This window comes from Gobius niger, assembly GCF_951799975.1.
Source record: "Gobius niger genome assembly, chromosome: 23".
NCBI lineage: Eukaryota > Metazoa > Chordata > Actinopteri > Gobiiformes > Gobiidae > Gobius > Gobius niger.
In genome coordinates, this window is record NC_136874.1 from 7,216,322 (window position 1) to 7,237,368 (window position 21,047).

General features: G+C 42.5%; 1 protein-coding gene across 1 annotated transcript in view; it reads right to left on the bottom strand.

The window, feature by feature from the left end:
* LOC306982066 (gamma-aminobutyric acid receptor subunit gamma-3-like) overlaps positions 1-21,047 on the bottom strand; it is a 138,438-nt gene that overhangs the window by 87,819 nt on the left and 29,572 nt on the right. Inside the window, exon 3 of the mRNA XM_079581846.1 lies at positions 2,350-2,417. Coding sequence (XP_079437972.1) covers positions 2,350-2,417 — 68 coding nt within the window. The remainder of the gene's footprint in view (positions 1-2,349; positions 2,418-21,047) is intronic.

Below are 21,047 nucleotides of genomic sequence, written 5' to 3' on the forward strand. Positions count from 1 at the left end.
AAGTGTCTTGCCCAAGGACATAACATCAGTCTTCACCAGTGGGAGTGAAGTGAAACCACCAACCTTCCAACTACTCGCTCCGCCATCTAAGCTACTGTCACCCCAGTGCATCCCCTGGGAGCCCATCTTCCATCCATTATGAGGCAGGGTGATTTGGAAACTGGAGCACCCACACAAAAGACACTCAGACAAAGCATGCAAATTCCACACAGAATAATAAAAGATCAAACCAATCCAGGCGACGGCTAAAGACCTTCTGTCCACAGCAGCAGAACCTCTGGAGAGTGCCATTGTTTCCCCCCTGGACTCTCTTCATGCGGCAAAGAAAGCCACGCAGCACCAGATACAGGCTAAAATTGGGATTATCGACTCGAGACTTGGCGCTAACGCTTGCCTAGTCAGGCCTGGGAGGCAGCAGGGATCCCGCGTCAGACTGCCCAGTAGCCCATCGCTCCTGATAACGCCAAGCCAATCAGACCGCGCACGAGACGCTGACCCAAATATCACAGCGGGATGGGGGGAACCAAGCGAGGTCTGCTATAGTGAGGCTAGTCCAGGCAACGCTCCAGTGACCTACTCTAGACAGACAGGCACAAAAAACCACCAAAAAACCCAAGGAAGGAATCTTGGAAATCCCTAAATATAGTCTGGGAGGATTAACTACAGTCATTCATGAATAGTGTGTTAGGAAAACGATGATCTCCCTTTATTAGCTCTGAACAGTTTCGAACACATGTTGATATTCGATTTGCACTAATTCATGAGGATTCACATTGATTTAGTTTTGCAATATAGGCCCCAAAATGCGGCTTCTGCGACTGTCATGATATGAGTTGAAGAGTTGCTAGTCTCGCATCTTACTGGCACCGAAAGTCTGGAGAGCAGCAACCTAATGAAGAACCATCTAACAAACTAAATTGAGTTTTCCAAATTGCACTTCGGGATGAACCCTAAATGTCCTCGGCATCGAACTAATGTGGCCTTTAATGAATGGGACTCATTTGGGAGGGAATGTGTGACACGCTGTTGGACTGTATTAGCTGAACCACCTTGGAAAACGCACAGTAATGTCATATTTATGCTAATGTTCGCACGAAATTAACAAATGCCATTCCGCGGCATATTGTGGCGGTCGTAATCCTGCTTTAATTCGAACGCTGTTGATCTAATCTCATATTGAGTCTGCGGGTGACAGTCCACTTTTATTAGGTTCGTGTTTGAGAATTTCATGTCACAATTTCAGAGCAAAGGTCTTTGTTACACTAGAGTTTTAAAGACATTGCCACGCAGAAAATCCATATGGTTCCACAGACTTAAAGTTACTTCAATTGACAATCGTTCTGCCGTGATTTAACTTTGTTTCATGGGCAAGTAACAAACTCATTTACCTACAGTATTTTCAACGTACACTGTAGGAAATGAACAATTCTCTCATGTTTTGCTTTGCGCTTGTTCCACTCGGACAAATAGATCGTCTAAACCAGGCCGGAACATCTGCATGATGACGGTTCAAAAGCAAATCCCACCACTAAAATCTGGCCTGTCAACCTCAATATTAAACTATGGCCTTCACAGGGTTACGATGTCACGTGAACGCATCCTACAACGGGGTGTTCGATGTTTGTTACCAGGCAACAGTCGGTCCAACATCTGGCATCGGAAAAAGTTCAAACACAAACTGCGCGATTGTGCTTTGAGCCGTTGTTAATATTGCAGAGCGTTGCGTTGGCGATGAGCGAGGCTTTTGTGGTGTTCAGACTTTTCCAGGGCCTTTTCAAACTGCAAAAGTAAATATCGTGGCGCTATCAGAAGGACGACAATGCTTTCCATTCGACCTGCCGCACAACTCAAGGACGGTGGCTTCTTCTGTCTATTGCCACCACCCAAGCATGAGCCATACACGATGTCAAATGGACAAAGCAACTAGAAGTCCCTCAAAATGAATCCATTATCAAGAAAATGCAAAAGTAAACATGAACAAAATGATTTCTATTTCCTCACACAAAAAGGTACAAACATTGATGGTACGATCGTTGTCTGTTGAAGGGACTTTCATCCAAACTTACTATTCTTGGACTGAATCCATATCAAACAATGATCAGGTAGAGCATGCCCTGATTTAATGTTTGGATATTTGTTGCAAAGAAAGTAGTGAATCCCCCACAGAGTTATCTTTTTGACAATATTACATGCGGCGTTGGCGAATCACTCATTTGCGTAATCCGAGCTGATCCCACAAAGCGTCCACACCTTTCTATCTCTCCCTCGCTCTCTGTTCCCTTCTCCTTGTTTTTCTCTCTCTCTCTCTTCCAAATCACGGCAGGTTTAAAGCGCTTCAGTCGGACTCACCATGTCGATGGAGGAGACCGGCCCGATGCTGTTCACGTAGATGCCCACGTCGATCACGGTCGGCTTCACTGCAAACAAACAATAGGCACACATGAGATTTACGCACCAGTGTCTTCTCCGATAGTTTGGCACTCTTCTCGAATATACTGTATCCTACAACGTCACAGGTGTTTTGATGGAGCTATACCTTAATAAACATGAGTCTCTCCTCTGAACTGACATGTAAGCTTTGCTGGGAGCGAGATATCACAAGCTGGAAATATTGCTTCGTATCTTTGACCACAGAAACCCCAACGTCGAGGTCCTCTACCAACACTTGTAATATCTTAACACATTGTCGAGAACCTTGTTAAAGACTCTGATACACGGCCCAGGGCAAGGTTATTGTGACAGAAACTAATGAGACAATAAAGCGTTGTTTTTCATTAGGTTTGGAGTAGAAAGATGGGTGGCACTAGGATGAGTTAAACCCCTGCCATAGGTTTTTGATCAAGTTCATTGGCTGACGAAGCTTCTTGGACGAAAGACAAAACACTTCAACCACAGAGCACAGAACGTGTACGACTGAAAACATAACCCGGAATGCTTCGCAGTGTTGCTTTCAGTGAGCCCGTTATAAATCATCTCGGAAAGGGAGCAGAAGCCAGAAAGTCTACCAAACCCGCGCCAATATGGAGGGCACTGCATATATAATGGCCGCCCTTGCTTTGATGCTCACTCTCGCTGTATTTCCATTTTCTCTGTCACCTTGACGATCAGTGCGTCTATCCTTCCATCCAACCAACCACGGGATAAAAACATCTTATACGTTTCTGACATGGACTTCACAGCTTCATTGTGTTTGCCGCACTGTTGCCATGGCAATTAATGGCATTGCCAGACAGAAGCCTCTTTCATAATGGCAGGTCAGCGTTTGAAAAGTGTGAATGTTAGTTCAGCATCGCCTAGAGAAGTGTTTCGTAACTTGTCTTTAAAAAGGTCTGACTTAAATACTGGACTGGTCTTATTTCTGATTATCTAGCTGAGGTTGCCATATCCTCCCAATTAATTTGACAATTTCAGCCTATAACTAATAACTAACAAAGATTTACAATGCACAGACAGTTATCCCCCTGGTCAAAACTTAATTAATCGAGGCCCTATTTTATAAATTCTGTGTTTACTCAAGCCCTTCTCTCCTTTGTTGCAAATGTCAAGTACAGAACACACTGTCACTCATGTAGACACATTACCCGCGTCAGGCAGGCTAATAACATAGTAAATTGGCTAATCAACACAATGGCAGGACTTACTATGCTGGCAAATTGCATGTCGCGTGCAAGGAAATTACTAAAAAGCATGGCATCTTTTGTTTTTCCTAACATATGGATTTGTATGGCAACTAATTACCAGCTTCGAAGTATCACAAAACCTAAGCAATTGGATTTTCCCTCTTGGGCAACCACAGTGAGTTGTCAACGTCTACATAGAATTTGCATATTGATTTAGCTATAACATGATCATCATCTCAAACCTCATAGTTAGATCTCACGCAAAAATGCTCTCAAATGCACCCAATTCTTGATTAGCAGTTCATATGTCAGACTTGTCTCAAATGTCAATGCTGGACAGTCTTGGAACTCCCTCTGTGCAATGTGAACTGAATCCTGATTGAAAAACAGCTGTTCATATTCGGCACATTTCCACAAAACATTGGTCAAAAACTTCTTGTCACTCGGTCTTGCTGACCCACATTCCCCTTGTTCTACGTTGACCCCATCTATTGCTATCTCTCTCTGTTGTTTCTGTGGAGGGTGCCGGGCGTTCACAGCTGTGCCATGACTCCGGGGACCGCCGGCGCCTCGGCTGCCCACTGACACGCACTCATTTTTTGGGCAGGGGAGGAGAGAGACAAGGGGTGATTTCTAACCATCCACAAAATGTCACGCTCCAGCAACTGGAGAATTTGGACAAGAATGGAGGATGTTGAGAAAAAGTATATTGGGTGTTGAAATTTGCTCTAAAGTATACATGCCTTTCCAATGACATCACACATAGTTCCAGCGGCTATTTTGAATACCGAAGTAGCATTATGCAGTACTACAACTACAACAGACGTCGCAGCTCTGTCTGTCGAGCTACAGCAGGATTTACTTAATTTAAACCGAAAACCTTTCTCTATGATTTTTAGAGTTTGCCATGTCAACAGAGTCTCAGAGTCAGTGTTTAAGCTGCTCAAAATGTTAGCATGCTATCGGTTAGCATTTAGCTTCAACCATTGACAGTTTATTCAATCAACTGTCAATGGCTTCAACACGATAAACACATGCGTGGCTCACATCTATGAACACTGAGGGAATACTACAGTAACAGCATCTTTCTCTTGGAGAGGTCAGGGCTGAGCTGTTGAAGCTAAATGCTAACCGGTAGCTTTCTAACGTCTTGAGCAGCTTTAACATGGACTTACTGGCTTCTTCACATAAACGTGTGCTCTCTGGTGCCGTGTTATTACTGTTATCATCTTGAGCAATGATGAGTACATAAAAATGCCACTGTCGATCAGTTGATTATTGTTACATGCTGTAGTACTGCATAATTCTACTTCAGTATTCTAAATGGCCACCACAACAATAAAAGTCACATGATTGAGCATGTATAATGTATAATCTGAAGTGGCGCGTTGTATAATCTATAATCTGAAGTGGCGCATTTGCATACATGAGTCCCCTTTTCATTCAACTGAAGACAACTTTCCTGAAAACTATAAGTATAAGGTCATATAGATGAAAGATATGCCTGTGAAATCAACCTGTCCAAAGCACAACTGTTTCCTGACAACGGCTCATTACATTTATTTGGCAGCGTTTAATCTTTTGTGCTCCCTCATTCAGACAATACATCCACAGTCCTGTTCTTTTCATTACTACCTTTCCAGTTGGCTTTTATCGCAACACGGCGCCAAATTTTCTGGGCTGCGGTCCACAATTCGATCTGCAAACTGCCCCCCCATGTCCCGTTTCGTTGTAGTCCTGGCATTAACAGCGCTCGACACAATGCGTAATCCTAATGTCGGATTCATATAGTCAGAATTATTGCCTATTCACCGCTTGTATTCTCGTGGGACAACCCTGGTGTTCCCTGCCAGAATGAACAATGGGATTTGCGCATTATAACAGGTCCAAATAAGAAAAAACAAAATACTTTCAAAGTAGGGGAATTATGCTTTTTCACAGTATGATACTGTGATCGTTTCAGACACAACTGCAGGTACGCTTTTTAAAAGAGTACAACATTGCAACGTGGATCGCTATAAAAGTCGATGTTACATAATACACCCACTTTAAAATTTAAATAAAATGTAAAACGGTCTTGCAGAGCTGGGGTGAGTGAGCTGAATTTGGAAAGTGGGCCAAGCTGAATGGGAAGTGTCCTTAATTTACACTGCACCAGGCAGCTAATGGAGATAGACAGTGATATCACTATAGCATTAGTCAGCAGCTCCACTTGCTCATACTGTAGTCACTCGCTGAGAACAACGTTTGGAGTAGAATTCTACATGTGCTTTATTCTTTAAATCCTTTTTCAGTGTCGAAACAGTAACTACTTCCTCTTGATCATGGCATTAACTTGTTGCAGTGCAAAGTAGCCGATGAGCAACAAAGACACTAGATGCCATTGACTGCACTAAGCCGCCGACTGATTGAACACATTGTTCTTTTTCGTCAAAATCTTGGACACACCTCATGGTTTGTACTAAGTTCCCAAAACCTTTCTCTTTCTCGGGGCAATGGCCACTTTATTTCACTCTTTTTTGACACTTCAGTTATCTGTGAAAAGCTGTGCAGTGAGATGTCTGCTTTGTGTGGGCAGGTTTTGACAAAAAAGTTCACCAGCACTAGTAACAGAAACAGTGTGTGGTGTACAAGAGCATGTGTGCAGGGGTGGTTGGTTAATTTGCTTAAATATTGCACTTGTCAGTTTTTCAGGATTTTATTGAGCAGTATTTTTGTTTAGAACTTTTTTATTTTCAAGGCATCGATTGGTCTGAGTACGAAATGCGCGGTATAAAAAACATGCCTTGACTTATCTGTCCACCACTACATTTTAAAGATAGGAAATTTGTCCATGTGTTTTGCTCATTTTAAAAGTCTTATAATGTGCACTCCAGAACAGTAGGTGGTGCTGTTGAGATGTATTGTCAAATGCCAGTAACTGGCAACAAGAAAGACGTTTTGTCCCCGTTGTATTGCCATACAGGTGGTGATTTAAAGGGGTTAGATGCAAGTTGTTCATTTTTATACTCACTACTGCCGCCTCAGGTCATACGTGTAACTGCAGCTTCTATATGAAGCTTGTGCAAGACGGCACTTCGGACCTTTAGAGTGACAGTGCAGGATTTTAGAGGTAGTTGTGGTGAACAGGTCTGAGCTCATTCTACACATTAGGACATGGCTGGAACATGTAGGGGGAGGAAAATACTTTGTTTTAACATTTTCAAACTCTGTGTAGTCCCTTTAAGGTGCATTTATTATGTTTTTGAAGGTGCAGCACTATTATTCAAGATCTTGATCTGATTTGTAGGGCTGGGTGAACTGAAGCTTCATGAAACTTCACAGCAGTTGAAGCGATTGTGCCGGAGGCTCGAATCACAGTTCGAAACAATCACTCCACAGTGACATCTAGTGGCAAAGTGTCATTACAACCACATTTCAGAGTTTCAGGATTCAACCATGTTATTGATTCGTCTGTGAGTGAAATAAAACCACATTCTGTTTGAATGATTTGCCATTAAAGGATCTATATCATGCTATTTTAGCCATTCCAAAGTTAAGTATAGACATTTATATGATATACTAGCTGAGACCCGGCCTTCGGCCGGGCCTCGCTAGTCTCCACATTTGATATTCTGAGATTATGAGTGATGACAAAGAAATGTCCAACCCGTCACACAGTTCAGCTGTAGACCAGTGGTTCCCAACCCATTCCAAAAACTATGGCCACTACAAATGAGTAAAAGAATGAATGCAAAAAAAAATGTCAAACAAACTGCAATTGGAGTGTTTGATGCACCCGTGCTCCTTTCTTATAAACTACAACGACAATATTTTCGCTAAACTCAGGGAATAGAATTCAAGTGACAGTGGAATAATTATGGATAAATATTAGGGGTTCAGCTCTAACGGTTTGGTTCAAAGTGCAGGACCCGTGGTTTGGTGCATCACGGTAGTTTACAATCCAAAAAATAATGAGTAGGTTTTGAAATGAAATAGCCTAATTATCGTTGTTAGACAGTATTTATAACCTTACAATAAAATTGGCAATGCTTTCCAAGCTGCTTTAGAAGCAAATGTACCTCTGGGCTCAATACGTGAAAGCAAAATAGAAAACAAATGGTCCAGCAGCAAAGTAAAAAAAAAGATAAAAAGAAAAAAAATTAAAGCCGCAAGCGGCATCGAACGGCCCTCGCGGGCCGTGCCTCCTTTAGCGCCTCTATATATCCGTGCCACAACCCTACCAAGGGCGCCAGCGTTGCCACACTGCATTTTATTTCCCCAATGTGCCATTAATCTTTGTCAGTAAACATCAAAACTACATTTTAGCCTCTCCATGTGAATAATGGCTCCAGCCTGCAGAGGGCGCTGGCGCGCGCATAAACTTTTTAATTCCACAATTAGCATCAGACAGCCCTAACGGGCCGTATTTCAATGACCACTGTCCACACGCTCCTGACAGGGGGCGCTAACGCGCTGTAATGTTGTATAATGTGAGATTCATGTGTCAGCCCCATTACAATAACATGGGGAGCCCCGGGCGTCACCATGGCAACACCGTACAAAATACGATAGGCGTCTCATTGGCTTTTTGGATCGGGACGCCATCAACTATTTTTGTGCCAAATTTCATCCATTTCCGAGAAACTAATTTTGTTCCCATAATGCATTTTTTCTTCTGCACCTGGAGGGGGCGCTATCGCGCCCAATGTCACTTTGTTGCATTTGTTTTGTCCAGGGGTGAAAGGTGAATAAAATGTATATTTCCGATTTTTAATTGGAGTTTCTTTGTGCGAATGGGAGTGATTTTTAGTTTCTGATAAATCGTAAAATCCTCGGAAAGATTGCGGCTTCGCCGCAAACAAACCGTAAAGCTTAGCCAAAAAATTTGGATAACTTTTGATGCCCCACATCTCGAGATGAGCTGGAGCGATTTTGACCTCATTTGGTGAAACGCTCTAGGAGGAGTTCGTTAAAATGCGACGTCAGCGAAAACGCTGACTCAGCATTTTCCAGACTTCCTGTCAAAATGGCGGACTTCCGGTTTGTCAGGGGGCGTGGCCACAATAATATATTTTGTTTGTCGTCACATGACGAATATCTGTACCGAATCTCGTCGCTCTACGACAAAGTTGACGTTGGCCCAGATTGGTCCCGCCTCCATAAACGCAATGTATTTTGATTCACCATGGCAACACCGTAAAAAATACGATATGGGTCTCATTGGCTTTTTGGATCGGGACGCCATCAACTATTTTTGTACCAAATTTCATCCATTTCCGAAAAACTATTTTTTTTCCCATAATGCATTTTTTCGGCTGCACCTAGAGGGGGCGCTATCGCGCCCAATGTCACGTTTTGACATTTGTTGCGTCCAGGGGTGAAAGGTCAATAAAATGTATATTTCCGATTTTTAATGGGAGTTTGTTTGTGCGAATGGGAGCGATTTTTAGTTTTTGATGAATCGCAAAATACTTCGGAAAGATTGCGGCTTCGCCGCAAACAAACCGTAAAACTTAGCCAAAAAATTTGGATAACTTTTGATGCCCCACATCTCGAGATGAGCTGGAGCGATTTTGAGCTCATTTGGTCAAACGCCCTAGGAGGAGTTCGTTAAAATGCGATGTCAGCGAAAACGCTGACTCAGCATTCTCCGGGCTTCCTGTCAAAATGGCGGACTTCCGGTTTGTCAGGGGGCGTGGCCACAATAATATTTTTGTTTTGGCGTCACATGACGAATGTCTGTACCGAATCTCGTCGCTCTACGACAAAGTTTACTTCGGCCCCTCCCCCATTGGCGTAATGTATTTTGATTTTTGTAGGTGGCGCTGTCGCGCCATTTTTTTTTTCCCCAATATGAAACACACATTTTAATTAATTTTTCACCGAACCTGAATTTTGGGCAAAGTTTGGTGAGTTTTCGACTATGTTCAGGGGGTCAAATTCCTGCTCAAAGAGCAGAAGAAAGAAGAAAGAAGAAAGAAAGAAAGAAAGAAAGAAAGCGAGAAAGAATAATAATATTTTTTACAAAAACAATATCGTCGCTTTCGCGACGATGTCATATTATACATTTTTGGAAAGCTTTCAACGATCCGCACGCATCCGTGGGGTTCCTGGGTGGATGACGAGCGCTTCGCGCTCGTCATCCACTATATACCCCCATTCACACTATATACCCCCATTCATTTTAATGCAATAATAAGTATAAAGGCCCCACACCTTCGGTGGGGGCTGTCACTGTTTTACATGGTGAGTTTACGGTTGACATGGGGACAGCGCTTCGCGCTGTTTTTGTGCGCTCCGCACACTTAGGTTCAGTGCGCTGCGCGCACTGCGCTGTGATTGCGATTACAATAGGCCCTTGCGACGGCAGGCCGCTCGGGCCTAACTACGCAGTGCAGGCCATGCGCTCGTTAAGTTGTAGTGTCATTTTCGCTTTTACTCACACGGAGGATAAATCAGTCGGAGCAGCGCGTGTGATTAGAGGCTCGTGTTTGAGGAGGTTTTGGGCATGCACGCACACGCACACACATACGCACACGCACACACACGCACACATGGCCCTGTTTGGATGCGCACGCGCACACATACATACACACACACACGCACACACACATCGCCCTGTTTGTACGCGCGCACACGCACGGCAGTCAGATCTCGTGCACTCGCGTTTTTGTGACAGCGGGTTGTCCTCGGACAGCAGCACCGCGGTCCATATGGACCCGTGGGCAATGCCCGCGGCTGGTGGGACTCGTCACGTGGGGGCCGGCCGCGGATGTAATAACACCAACCACGCACACACTCAGTACTGTCGCCAGGCTTCCTGGTGTTCCCAAACGGTCTCCCATCCCAGTCCTAACCAGGCCTTTCCCTGCTTAGCATCGGAGGAACGGTCTCCCATCCCAGTTCTAACCAGGCACTTTCCTGCTTAGCTTCAAAGTCGGTATGGGAAATAAACATGGCGGCGCCCAGGCGGCGGCCATTGAGATAGCGTTTTCTATAATAGATTGTACCTCTACCACTATGGAGCACTCATTTTTGTGATAAATATAAGTGTTTTCTGGAGGTATTTTTCAAACCCCGAAGACACAACGCTTCGATTCAGTTAACTCCGCCCCCTCTCTCCGCTCATATAACTTTACCGTAATATAAATAAACAGCAATAAGTGAAGTTACTTCACGATGCAGTTATAAGGAGTTGACATCTGCAACACATCTTCATAAATGGCTAACACACACACGCTAACACACAAGCTAACCCGCGTTTGGATTGACTCACCGCTCTGGTCCATCGCTGTTTACATTATGGGACTCGCGTTGGTTATAAAAGTGAATCCACTTTGATTCAGGCGAAGGTTCACCAAACATCCATCAGAGACAGTCACAGAAAAACACTATTTTGGTGAGAGTCACCGAATCCCGGAGAAAAAAAACTACTTCTGACAGTGGCCTCTTCTTTAGGAAGGTTGAAGAAAGTCCTCGTAGCCAAACGCGCTTCTTTTTCTCTGTGACACTATCGTTTAGTTTAGTTTAGTTTATTTGAGCAGTAGAAATTCTGCTCTGAAGGAGTGGGCTGAAGCAAAAGCTTATAGGTGCATCGTTAGGTAATAATAAAGAACAGGTGTGTCCAGAGGAAGTTATAACGAGCTCCATCTCCACAGCTGCAGCGCAAACATGACAGACGCTCAGAGGGTCTGTCTGTTTTGGCCCCAGCTGACCTGGAAGCACTCAGGCTTCTTTTTTCTTTACTTTTTCCCCCCCTTTTTTCTTTCTTACAACAGAAATAATGAAAAAGCTGGTTTACAAATTAAAATCAGGCCGTAAGCATAGAATTAAGGCACCTGAACTGAAACAGCCACATCAAAGCAATAACATGAGCAGCTTTATACCATCTGAAAAACATTGCTAAGATCAGAGGAATAGTGTCAAAACCAGACCTAGAGAGACTTATCCATGCATTTGTCTCCAGCAGGTTAGACTACTGTAACGGCTGCTCACTGTCAGACAGCTACAGAACATCCAGAACGCTGCTGCTCGAGTCCTGACAAGAACCAGGATATACGACCATATTAGTCCAGTGCTCCGGTCTCTGCACTGGCTTCCTGTCACTCAAAGAATAGAATTTAAATCAGCTCTGCTTGTTACAAGTCTTTTCATGGTTTAGCACCAAAGTACATCTCTGACATGTTAGAGCCGTATGAACCATCTCGGGCCCTGAGAACCTCAGGGAGGGGCCTCCTGGTGGTTCCCAGAGTCAGTAATAAACACGGTGAGGCTGCGTTTCAGTTTCATGCAGCTAAAATCTGGAACAGTCTTCATGAGGATGTGAGACAGGCCTCAACTCTGACAATGTTCAAATCCAGGCTGATAACAGTTCTTTTTACCGATGCATATGACTGAAAGTATTTTATCTTCACTCTTGCCTCTTACTGTAATTGATCAATTTTATGTTGATGTTTTTATTGATTCTATTTCCTTTCTTGTATTTATGCAACTGTGAAGCACTTTGAATTGCCTTGTGTATGAATTGTGCTCTACAAATGAACTTGCCTTGCCTTGCATTACATTACAGACGCCGAGCTCTTCCGTTCCGCTGTGACGACACAACTGAGAAGGTCAGTCCAAAACCACTCTGGGGGTGTTTTTGAAAAAAAAAAGCTCCAAAAAGTCGATTTTGCATGATATAGGACCTTTAAAATATGGACCCCCCCTGAATGTGTTATTGTTCTTACCGTGGTACTAGAAAATGAAATCAATGAAGCAACTGTCATACACGTTCTATGTTTTTCCTCCATAAAAGACATGACTGAGACAAGATTGACTGAGATTGACATTTAGCAATCTTTCAGAGCTGGGACTCGAGGGCCATCCCTACTGATTTGTACTTCCATCTTTGAATACTGAAGTATATTCTACAGCAAACAACTTAATTACTTTCACTTAAGTAATCATCTGACAGAGTAACCTGTACTTTTATTAATATTTGACCACTAGTATCTGTTCTTTTGCTCAAGTATTGAAATCAAGTACTTAGAGCATCACATTTTCCTCAACAGAGACTAAATAACAGTAGATGGACTGATCAAAGTACTTGTAGTATTGTAAGTAATTGCTATTGATTGCACAGTTAATGCGCCGATACTTAAGCACTTGTTTTGCAGTAGCTTTACTTTTCCAAACCACACCTTGTCACTCTGGCTGCAGTATTTCTGTCTCCCCTTGGACACAGATCGAGCTCAGCTGCAGTGGAGCTGATTTGACCTGACACATGTCCAAACACTACACGCACCGATCGCATGAAACACGCAGCTGCCGTGATGGTGGCAATATTGTTCCAGTAAAAATTCATGGCGCAATCTTATGTCTCGCTTCATTTAAAAAAAAAAAAAAACCTCTTTGCTCTTTTTTCTTCTTCCGTGTCTGCGAGCACAAAAAAGAGGAGCTAAAAATGGAGCGATTTTTGAAAGTGAAATCTTTGATCTGTCTCGACAACTTTCTGTGTTTTAGGAAGTAGGGCTGCAGATAGAAGGGAATCTGCCACTATGGAATAATAATGTTGCAGTTGGCCACAAGAAGTAATAAGAGACTGTTTAATACGCTGATCCCAAGCCGAGAAACTAAGAAAGGAAGACCATCTTGCATAAAATAGACATAAACTGGCTGTAGGTACAATGAATATCACAGATTTGCCCATTTTAAATCCAAATAGCAATTAATAGCAATTATTTAAGGTCAGAGCGTGTAACATTTCACCCATTTTACTAGATAGGCTTGTTTTTGGTCTAAATTACGACCAAACAAGGATGGGAGCGGGACGTCTCCAGCTCGTCTCCATGGAGATGTCAACTAATAGATACAGACGACATCTCTGGTAACAGTTCAGGGAGAAAAATCTAAACTTTTATTCAATTCAACTTCAATTCAATTATTCAAAAACTACTGATGTTGAATTGTGAAAAGAGTTTTCTACTTAATAAAGATACAAAGACATGGGGAGGAGCAAAGTGCTTCAACAGCCCATAAATACATAACAGAGAATGCTAACACAATGCTACATATTAGCATCGTGCTAATGCTAGCTACGACTGCTGTTTTTTCGCTTCTACAGAACAATCCGCTGTGGAAAAATATCCATATGGACCCGATTTAGACTTGACTTTATTTATGTGTGATACATAAGTTCACATTCCACCAGAAAATGGCTAGAGTGGAAAATTGTGTTTCCCAAAAGACCTCGACGAAGCCACGCCCCCTTCTATGATGCGATGCCGTCTGTATCTACGGCAGCCAAATATGAGATTTAAATTAGGTCAGGTCCTCATCCAAATCCATTCTTTGATTTCCCACTGCAAAAAATAGCATTTTCTGTGTCAAGCTGGTCATTGGGAGCATGTTTTCTATCACTAGCAACAGTATAATATCCACTCTATAATATTCACTCTCTACTCCATTGTTCAATGGAGTAGAGAAAACACCCTGCCTTTGAACACTTCAAAAACATGTGAACTTGTTATTGATTTTTGTCACAATAGGAATCAGTTGCCAATTACTATCCATGATTCTGATGTGCAGATTGTTGAGAAATGTAAATTCTTGGGTGTGACTCTTTCTCATGACTTGAATTGAAGCTCTCATACGATGAACACTGCTAGGAAAGCGAGATAGCGCCTCTTCTTTTTATGTAGGCTTCGAGAGTTTACCCAAAATACTAGGATTCTTTTGAACGTTTATTATTGTGTATATTGAGAGTGTCCTAACCAGTTGTATTACCGTGTGGTTTGGTAATCTCACTCTGAAAGAGAAAAAGGCTTTGAACAAAGTGGTTCTCTCAGCCTCAGGACCATTGGCTGCAGTCTGCCGCTCCTGGAGGCCACATATAAAGCTCGACTACTGAATCGAGCTTTACAACTTGCAAATGATGCCTCAGGCAGCCCGGCTAAGGCCTTTTTTGAGATGCTTCCTTCAGGGAGAAGGTATCGCTCCATCATATGTTCGACTGTTTGCCATATTAACAGTTTCTTTCCTCAAGCTGTGATCACTTTAAACAAAGCACTTCTATTTATTTATCTGTTGGACTTTTATTGTACAGTAGTTTGCCCTTAGGCTTTTAATGTGGCAGTGTTTGTTTGTTCTGTTTTTTATATTGTGTCTTTTTACGTGTTTTACATATCACTCTTCGAGCTCTTTGCACATTTTTGTCCAATGTGGTTTTTCAAACTGCAAATGGCCAATAAAATGAATCTGAATCTGAAAATGTTACACAGTGTGCCTTTAATATCATGGTGAATATTCATTTATTTATACAAATTATAGAGCGTTTTTTGACGATTCCTTGGCTAATATAGATAGATCAGACATTTCTAACTTTGTAACTTTAACCACATAGAGTGTATACAGATGGTGTCACAGCATGGCAACAGCATGACAACAGAAGCAAAAGCAGTGTCAATGTTGAGTTGTAAATGTCATTTGTTTTGACACTCCTTGAGGATTCTGTCGGGAATGAAAATGATTCAAGTGCAAACCCACGGCACATTGGCACGGGCAAGGGCAGTTTATATCATAAAGAATTTGAAATGGTGATGAGAAAAAAAAATCCATTTCTTGCCAGATGACCCCATGAGCTTTGATTATGGAGACAGTGTTTCTTTCCTGCCTGCTTGGCTCTATCTCCCATCACTGAGGCTGTACGCGCTGTCTCCTCCACGCTCCTGCAGCTCTGAGCCCAACTGACCACTTACCCTCCATATGTTCGGAGTTCAGACAGCAGCAGGAGCTTTGAGACGCTGCAGCGAGCATTAGCGCCGCGACTTCACCGGGGCTACCGGGAGAAATGTGCCGGAAACGAGGAATTACTGTGTCAGGCTCCTATACGGCAGCTGCTGGAGCTATTAACCTATAGCTGTCAGGTTTCTGAAGGATCTTTGAAGTAAATTAACGTAAAAAAGTAAATTAAATTAGCATGGAGTTTGGAAGTACAGGTGGCGGAGTGGGGAAAGCATTTGTGTGTTCATTCATTAAGTCAATCTGCATGTCCTTGCTTTCTTGCTCTATTTGTATAACTCCTATTACTTCTATCAATCCGTACTACTGCAGCTACTATGACAGGAGACATTACTGTTATCTCGTTATCCATGGGTCTCAAGTGATTCAAAGAAAAATAAATGCCATGGCTTTAAAGCAAAACTAACAATTCTATCTCTTGAATGTTCAAAAGTCCTACAAATGACTAAATGAATAGGTTCAATTTCATCTGTTGTCCAAATACCTAGTCTAACTTGCCCATTTTGAGGGCACATACAGGGCTATGTTTGTAGGTTTAGGCTTCGGGCACTTCCTAATGGTTAATCATTGTAAGGGTTTCCCACAAGGCTCCATTATAGGGTCACTATTATTCAAACATCATTTCCATTAGTAGCAAATATAGCATAGTCAAATTAGGAATCCGAACCAATTATTTTGTGTACTTGCTGAATCTTTTAACTTAATAAATACAAAGAATCATTTTCACTTGTGAATGTGGGACTTCTGAGAGCACAGCAACCCGGGATTGCTTACAATGACTGTTTTTGGATTAGTGCTACTTCTACAAACCTCATATAGTTGCCTGTTTTCCCCTCTGCAGGTTGTAGTTTGGAGAAGGCTAAGGTTATGGAAACTATCTCTTGAACGTAAAATAAATAGGTTCAATTACATCCATTGTCCAAATACCTAATCTAACTTGCCCATTTTGAGGGCACATATAGGGCTATGTTTGCAGTTTTAGGCTTTGGCCAGTTGCTAATAGTTAATCATTGTAAGGGTGTCCAAAAAGGCTGCACTATAGGGTCACTATTATTATTCAAACATCAACATTTCCATTAGTAGCAATGTAGAATAGTCAAACTAGAAATCAGAACCAATTATTTTGTATACTTGCTGAATCTTTCAATTCAGTAAATACAAAGAATAACTAATTTGTTCTGGTAAATATGGGACTTCCGAGAGCACAGCGACCCAGGATTGTTTACAATGATTGTTTTTGCATTGGTGCTACCTCATATAGTTGCCCTGCAGGTTGGAGATTGGAGGTGGCTAAGGTTATGGAAACTGACTTGATTTCTTGCCTGGATATTTCTTGACTCATTTCAAAGTGACAAAAAAACATGCATGAAGCTGTACAAATCATTCACAAACAAGAAAGAAGATGCTCACTAATCCATGTATAGCTATTGCTTAGCTATTGTGTGGAAATATGGGGGAATACCTATAAAACTAACATACAACCTATCTTTTTATTGCAAAAGAAAGCAGTTAGAGTGATCAGCCATGCAGAATACTTGGCTCCAACAAATCCCCTTTTTATCAGACTAAATATCTTAAAATTGCATGATCTTGTTGATGTTTACACAGCAGTGGTGATGTACAAAGCTCACAATCTCATGCTCCCTCAGTGTTTACAGGAGATGTTTCAAACTAGAGAATCTATATACAACCTTAGAGGAACTGATCTGCTACAAAAACCTATGGCGCACAGTAATACTAAGAGGAGGTGTTTATCAGTTAAAGGCGTTGATCTATGGAACGGTTTATCTATTCAACTTAAGGGCTCCAAAACTATTAAAGCATTTAAGAAAATGTATAAGTCAAACATGATAGAGAACTATAGAACACTTGAATGAAGACCATTAGAAGAGAAGTCGATCGTGGATACATAGCATAATTTTTGTTTGTTAAAGTTTAAGTTTTGTGCTTAAGTGTTACCATTGTTGGTATTAAAGAAAGTGTATAATGTGTCATCTTTGGACACAGAGTCACAGTTGTAAAAGGGGTTAGGCAGAATAAGTCTTGGCTTCAACCTAAACCCCTTAATTTAATTCTTAATGTATGTGTTTTTCTTATTGTATAATGTCTTAGATCTTTGGAAAACATGTGACATGTGATTTAAATGTTCATAATGACCGAAGAAAATAAATTAACTAACTAACTAACTATGTATAACCCTTTGTTAAGTGGGCCTTTTTTCCCATCGCATTGTTTCTGTTTGGTTAGCTTGCAGTAAACAATTCAAGCCTCCTCTACAGGCCATAGTGCAATTGATGGCAGCTGTGGATTGATAAGAAACATGGCTGGTGCACACAGTAATCCATCACAGCATATCATCTGTGGGCCTCCTGTTTGTCATTGCTGTAATCGCACATCATGTCAGGCGTGTCCTCCCCGTTGCCTTGTTAGTATGTGGTCAAGCCCCGGGCCCAGTGCGCCTTTTCAATGGGGTTATAGCGTGAAAAACTGCAATACGGCTACAGAGGCATCACTGCTCACAGCCATACTGTCACTGAGGGATAGATGAAGCATGTAAAAATATACTTTCAAACCCGACATAAAAAAGGCAGCAATTTAAAGAAGGATGAAGTTGGCCCTAGACGGATACAGTCCTTATTAGGAACTTCTTAACGGGTCTTTTGTCTCGTTTTTAAGGCCTCCATAAATGATTGTTGGAATGATTGTTGGAATATAAAAGTGCTGGGAGCTTGTGATGGAGTTTATCTCCCCTGCTACATCACGTTCATATGAATATGCCTTTATTGAATGGTACACCCCGGCGAAGACCTTCCCCTGCTTGAAAGACGGGCAAACACTGCTGTTATGTTCATACTTAATTAAAATTGTCCAAGCAGTGAGATTTTATCGGCCAACCCTAGTTTGGAGAAATACTCAAAGAATTCAGCCGGCGCACTTTTATTAATCACATGCAATACGAGCCACTCCGGATTTGTGTTTTGTTTTGTAATTATGTGTGTTTTGAGCAGGATTGCATCATATCAAATTGCTCCATGTTTGCAGTCGATTGCGCATCACAATCAGGAGTTTATCAGCTTTTATTTGAAACACAAGTGTAAAAATGTGTAATATCGCCTTTATTGTTGGCAACAGCAGTGCAACGATCGAAGCCTCCGTCTGGGAATGGGAGGTTTGCCGGTTTGGATCCAACCAGAGCACATGTGTCTGAGTCCCTGGGCAAGACACTCGACTCCCTTTCCTCCCTGCAGTCACAATAATGTGGCCGGCTGCTACGGGAAGAGCATCTGGTGTAAACGTCTGCCAATTCGCTATGGAGAAGTGGCAAGCCTTTGTGAAAACCCACAGTCTGCCTACATGACCAAACTCTTCCCTATTGCTGTTGGTAATTATTTACGTAGCTGAATTTGTTTTGAATGCTGTATTACATGAGCACTCTAAGCTTGTTATTTCACATAGTTTGCACATAATCCAGTGAGTTGGAATAATCTACAGCCCATCCGTCACAGTGCACACATCCGACCTTGAGCAAGTGGATGAATGGCATTTCCCGATGTGGCAGAGATTGAGGGGCCAAAGTTCAAGTCACGCGAGAGAAGGAAAAAAAAAACGGTTTCGACATAAATTTAACGCTGCAAAGTGGCAGCTCTCGTACTCGGGCGGAATCCTAAGGTCGTCAGCTGGAGTCGTGCACCGCCGCGAGATCCAAATTTTCACGCAAATGTGAGCTGACAGGGGAAATATCTGTGCCGTGCCCCGCAGTGGCGCCCCCTAGGGAGGAACACAAGTGGGGCAGTTTTTCCAAGAGCTGGGTCGGGACTCCCTCTGGGGGCGTTGACTCAAGCGTGTCGCACATTTGCGCGTCGGTTTGGGCAAAATGACATGATCTTTTCGCTGTGATAAAGAGAGGGGGAAGTGAAGGTTAGGAATTGCATTGGCGTTTTCCTGCAGATGTGATGTTGAGTGCAACACAAGCCGGGAGAACGTAAGCACTCATTTCACGCTGTATATTTAAATGTGTCCATGAGAAGACTTAAACATCGTTCTCCCACTGTTTTCAGCTGCCACTAAAACAGCAGCAGAAGCAGAAGTGTTATTCAATACGTTGTTTCTAAAGTTTGGGGTCACTTAAAATGTTATTTTTGAAGAGGGGAAGAGCAAGAAGAGGAGGATAAAGAGAAAGAGGAGGAAGGGGAAAAGGATGTCGAGGAAGAAGAGTATGGGGAATGGGGAAGAGGGGAAAGAGGAAGAAGAGGAAGAAGAGTAGGAAGAAGGTAAAGGGGTAATAGAGGGAAGAGGAAGAAGAGGAGGAAGAAGATAAAGGGGCAATAGAGGGAAGAGGAAGAAGAGAAAAGGGGGGACTTGGAAGTAAAGGGAGAGTGGACAAGGAACAAGGGGAAAGAAGAGGAAGAAGAGGAAGAAAAGAGGAAAAGAGAGGAAGAGGGGAAGAGCAAGGGGCAATAGTGGAAAGAAGAAGAAGTGGAAGACAAGGAAGAAGAATAAGGGGAATGGGGATGTGGGGGACGAGGAAGAAGTAGAAGAGGAGGAGGAAGAAAAGGAAGACGAGGAATAATAGGGAGAGGAATAGGAAGAGGAGGGGAAAGTGGAAGAAAAGGAGGAAGAGGGAGAAGAGGAGGGAAAAGAATCCTATTTCTTTGAGTAGAAATGAATTTGTCGACTACTCCAATCAGTGCGGTGTTGGTTACATTTCTGAGAATTTTGAGAAGTTGAATGGATAATTTGACAGAAAAGGGAAAATTGTATTCATTGAAAATTTTGCATAATATTTGAGAGAAATGTCAGGAAACACCATTCGGCAGATGTGCTCACAGTTGAATGTTTATTCAGGGGGAGATTCAATGAGCATTTGCAGCACAGTTTCGATTTTATTTATTCCTGACAGGCATGGATTTTGAATCACCCTCTTCCTCTCGAATTGCTTCGACTTGGCATCGGTTTCCCCTGCCCCGCGGCTCCTCCGTCGGCCTGGGTCAAATAGACAACTTCCCGCCGCCCTCGAGAAAACGTTTAAGAACTAAAGAGGGCATAGTGCAAATCGGAAACAAAAGACCATCCGGGTTCAGTGCGAACAAGGCAAAAAAAGCGTCCTCAGCTGCTGCCGTCTAACCATTTTGGGAAGTTTAAATCAGGTTAAGAGTGCAGCCCAATGGTGTGACCAGAATAAGCCAATGCAGTCACGGGGTCAAGCTGAGAACATGGAAAATTCACCGTGCTGATATTTCACTATGTCAGAGTGCTATGGAGCTGTACAACTTGCTACAATCTTTTTTTTTTAGTATTGGCTAGTTTGACTATTCTACATTTGCTACTAATGGAAATGTTGATGTTTGAATAATAGTGACCCTACAGTGCAGCCTTGTGGGACACCCCTTAAAATGATTAGCAACTGCCGGAAGCCTAAACCTGCAAACATAGCCCTGTATGTGCCCTCAAAATGGGCAAGTTAGATTAGGTATTTCGACAACAGATGAAGCTCCTCTGATACTCATTTCTAGCTCTCACAAAACCTTCCACACATCCTGATTCACACATGAACTTTTATACACGTTTGTACAACTTTCAGGCAGCAAAGCGAAATCTACTCTCACAAAAGCAGCTCCAATACATCAGCACGTATAAATGGACAGGAAATTGCTGCTTTTATGC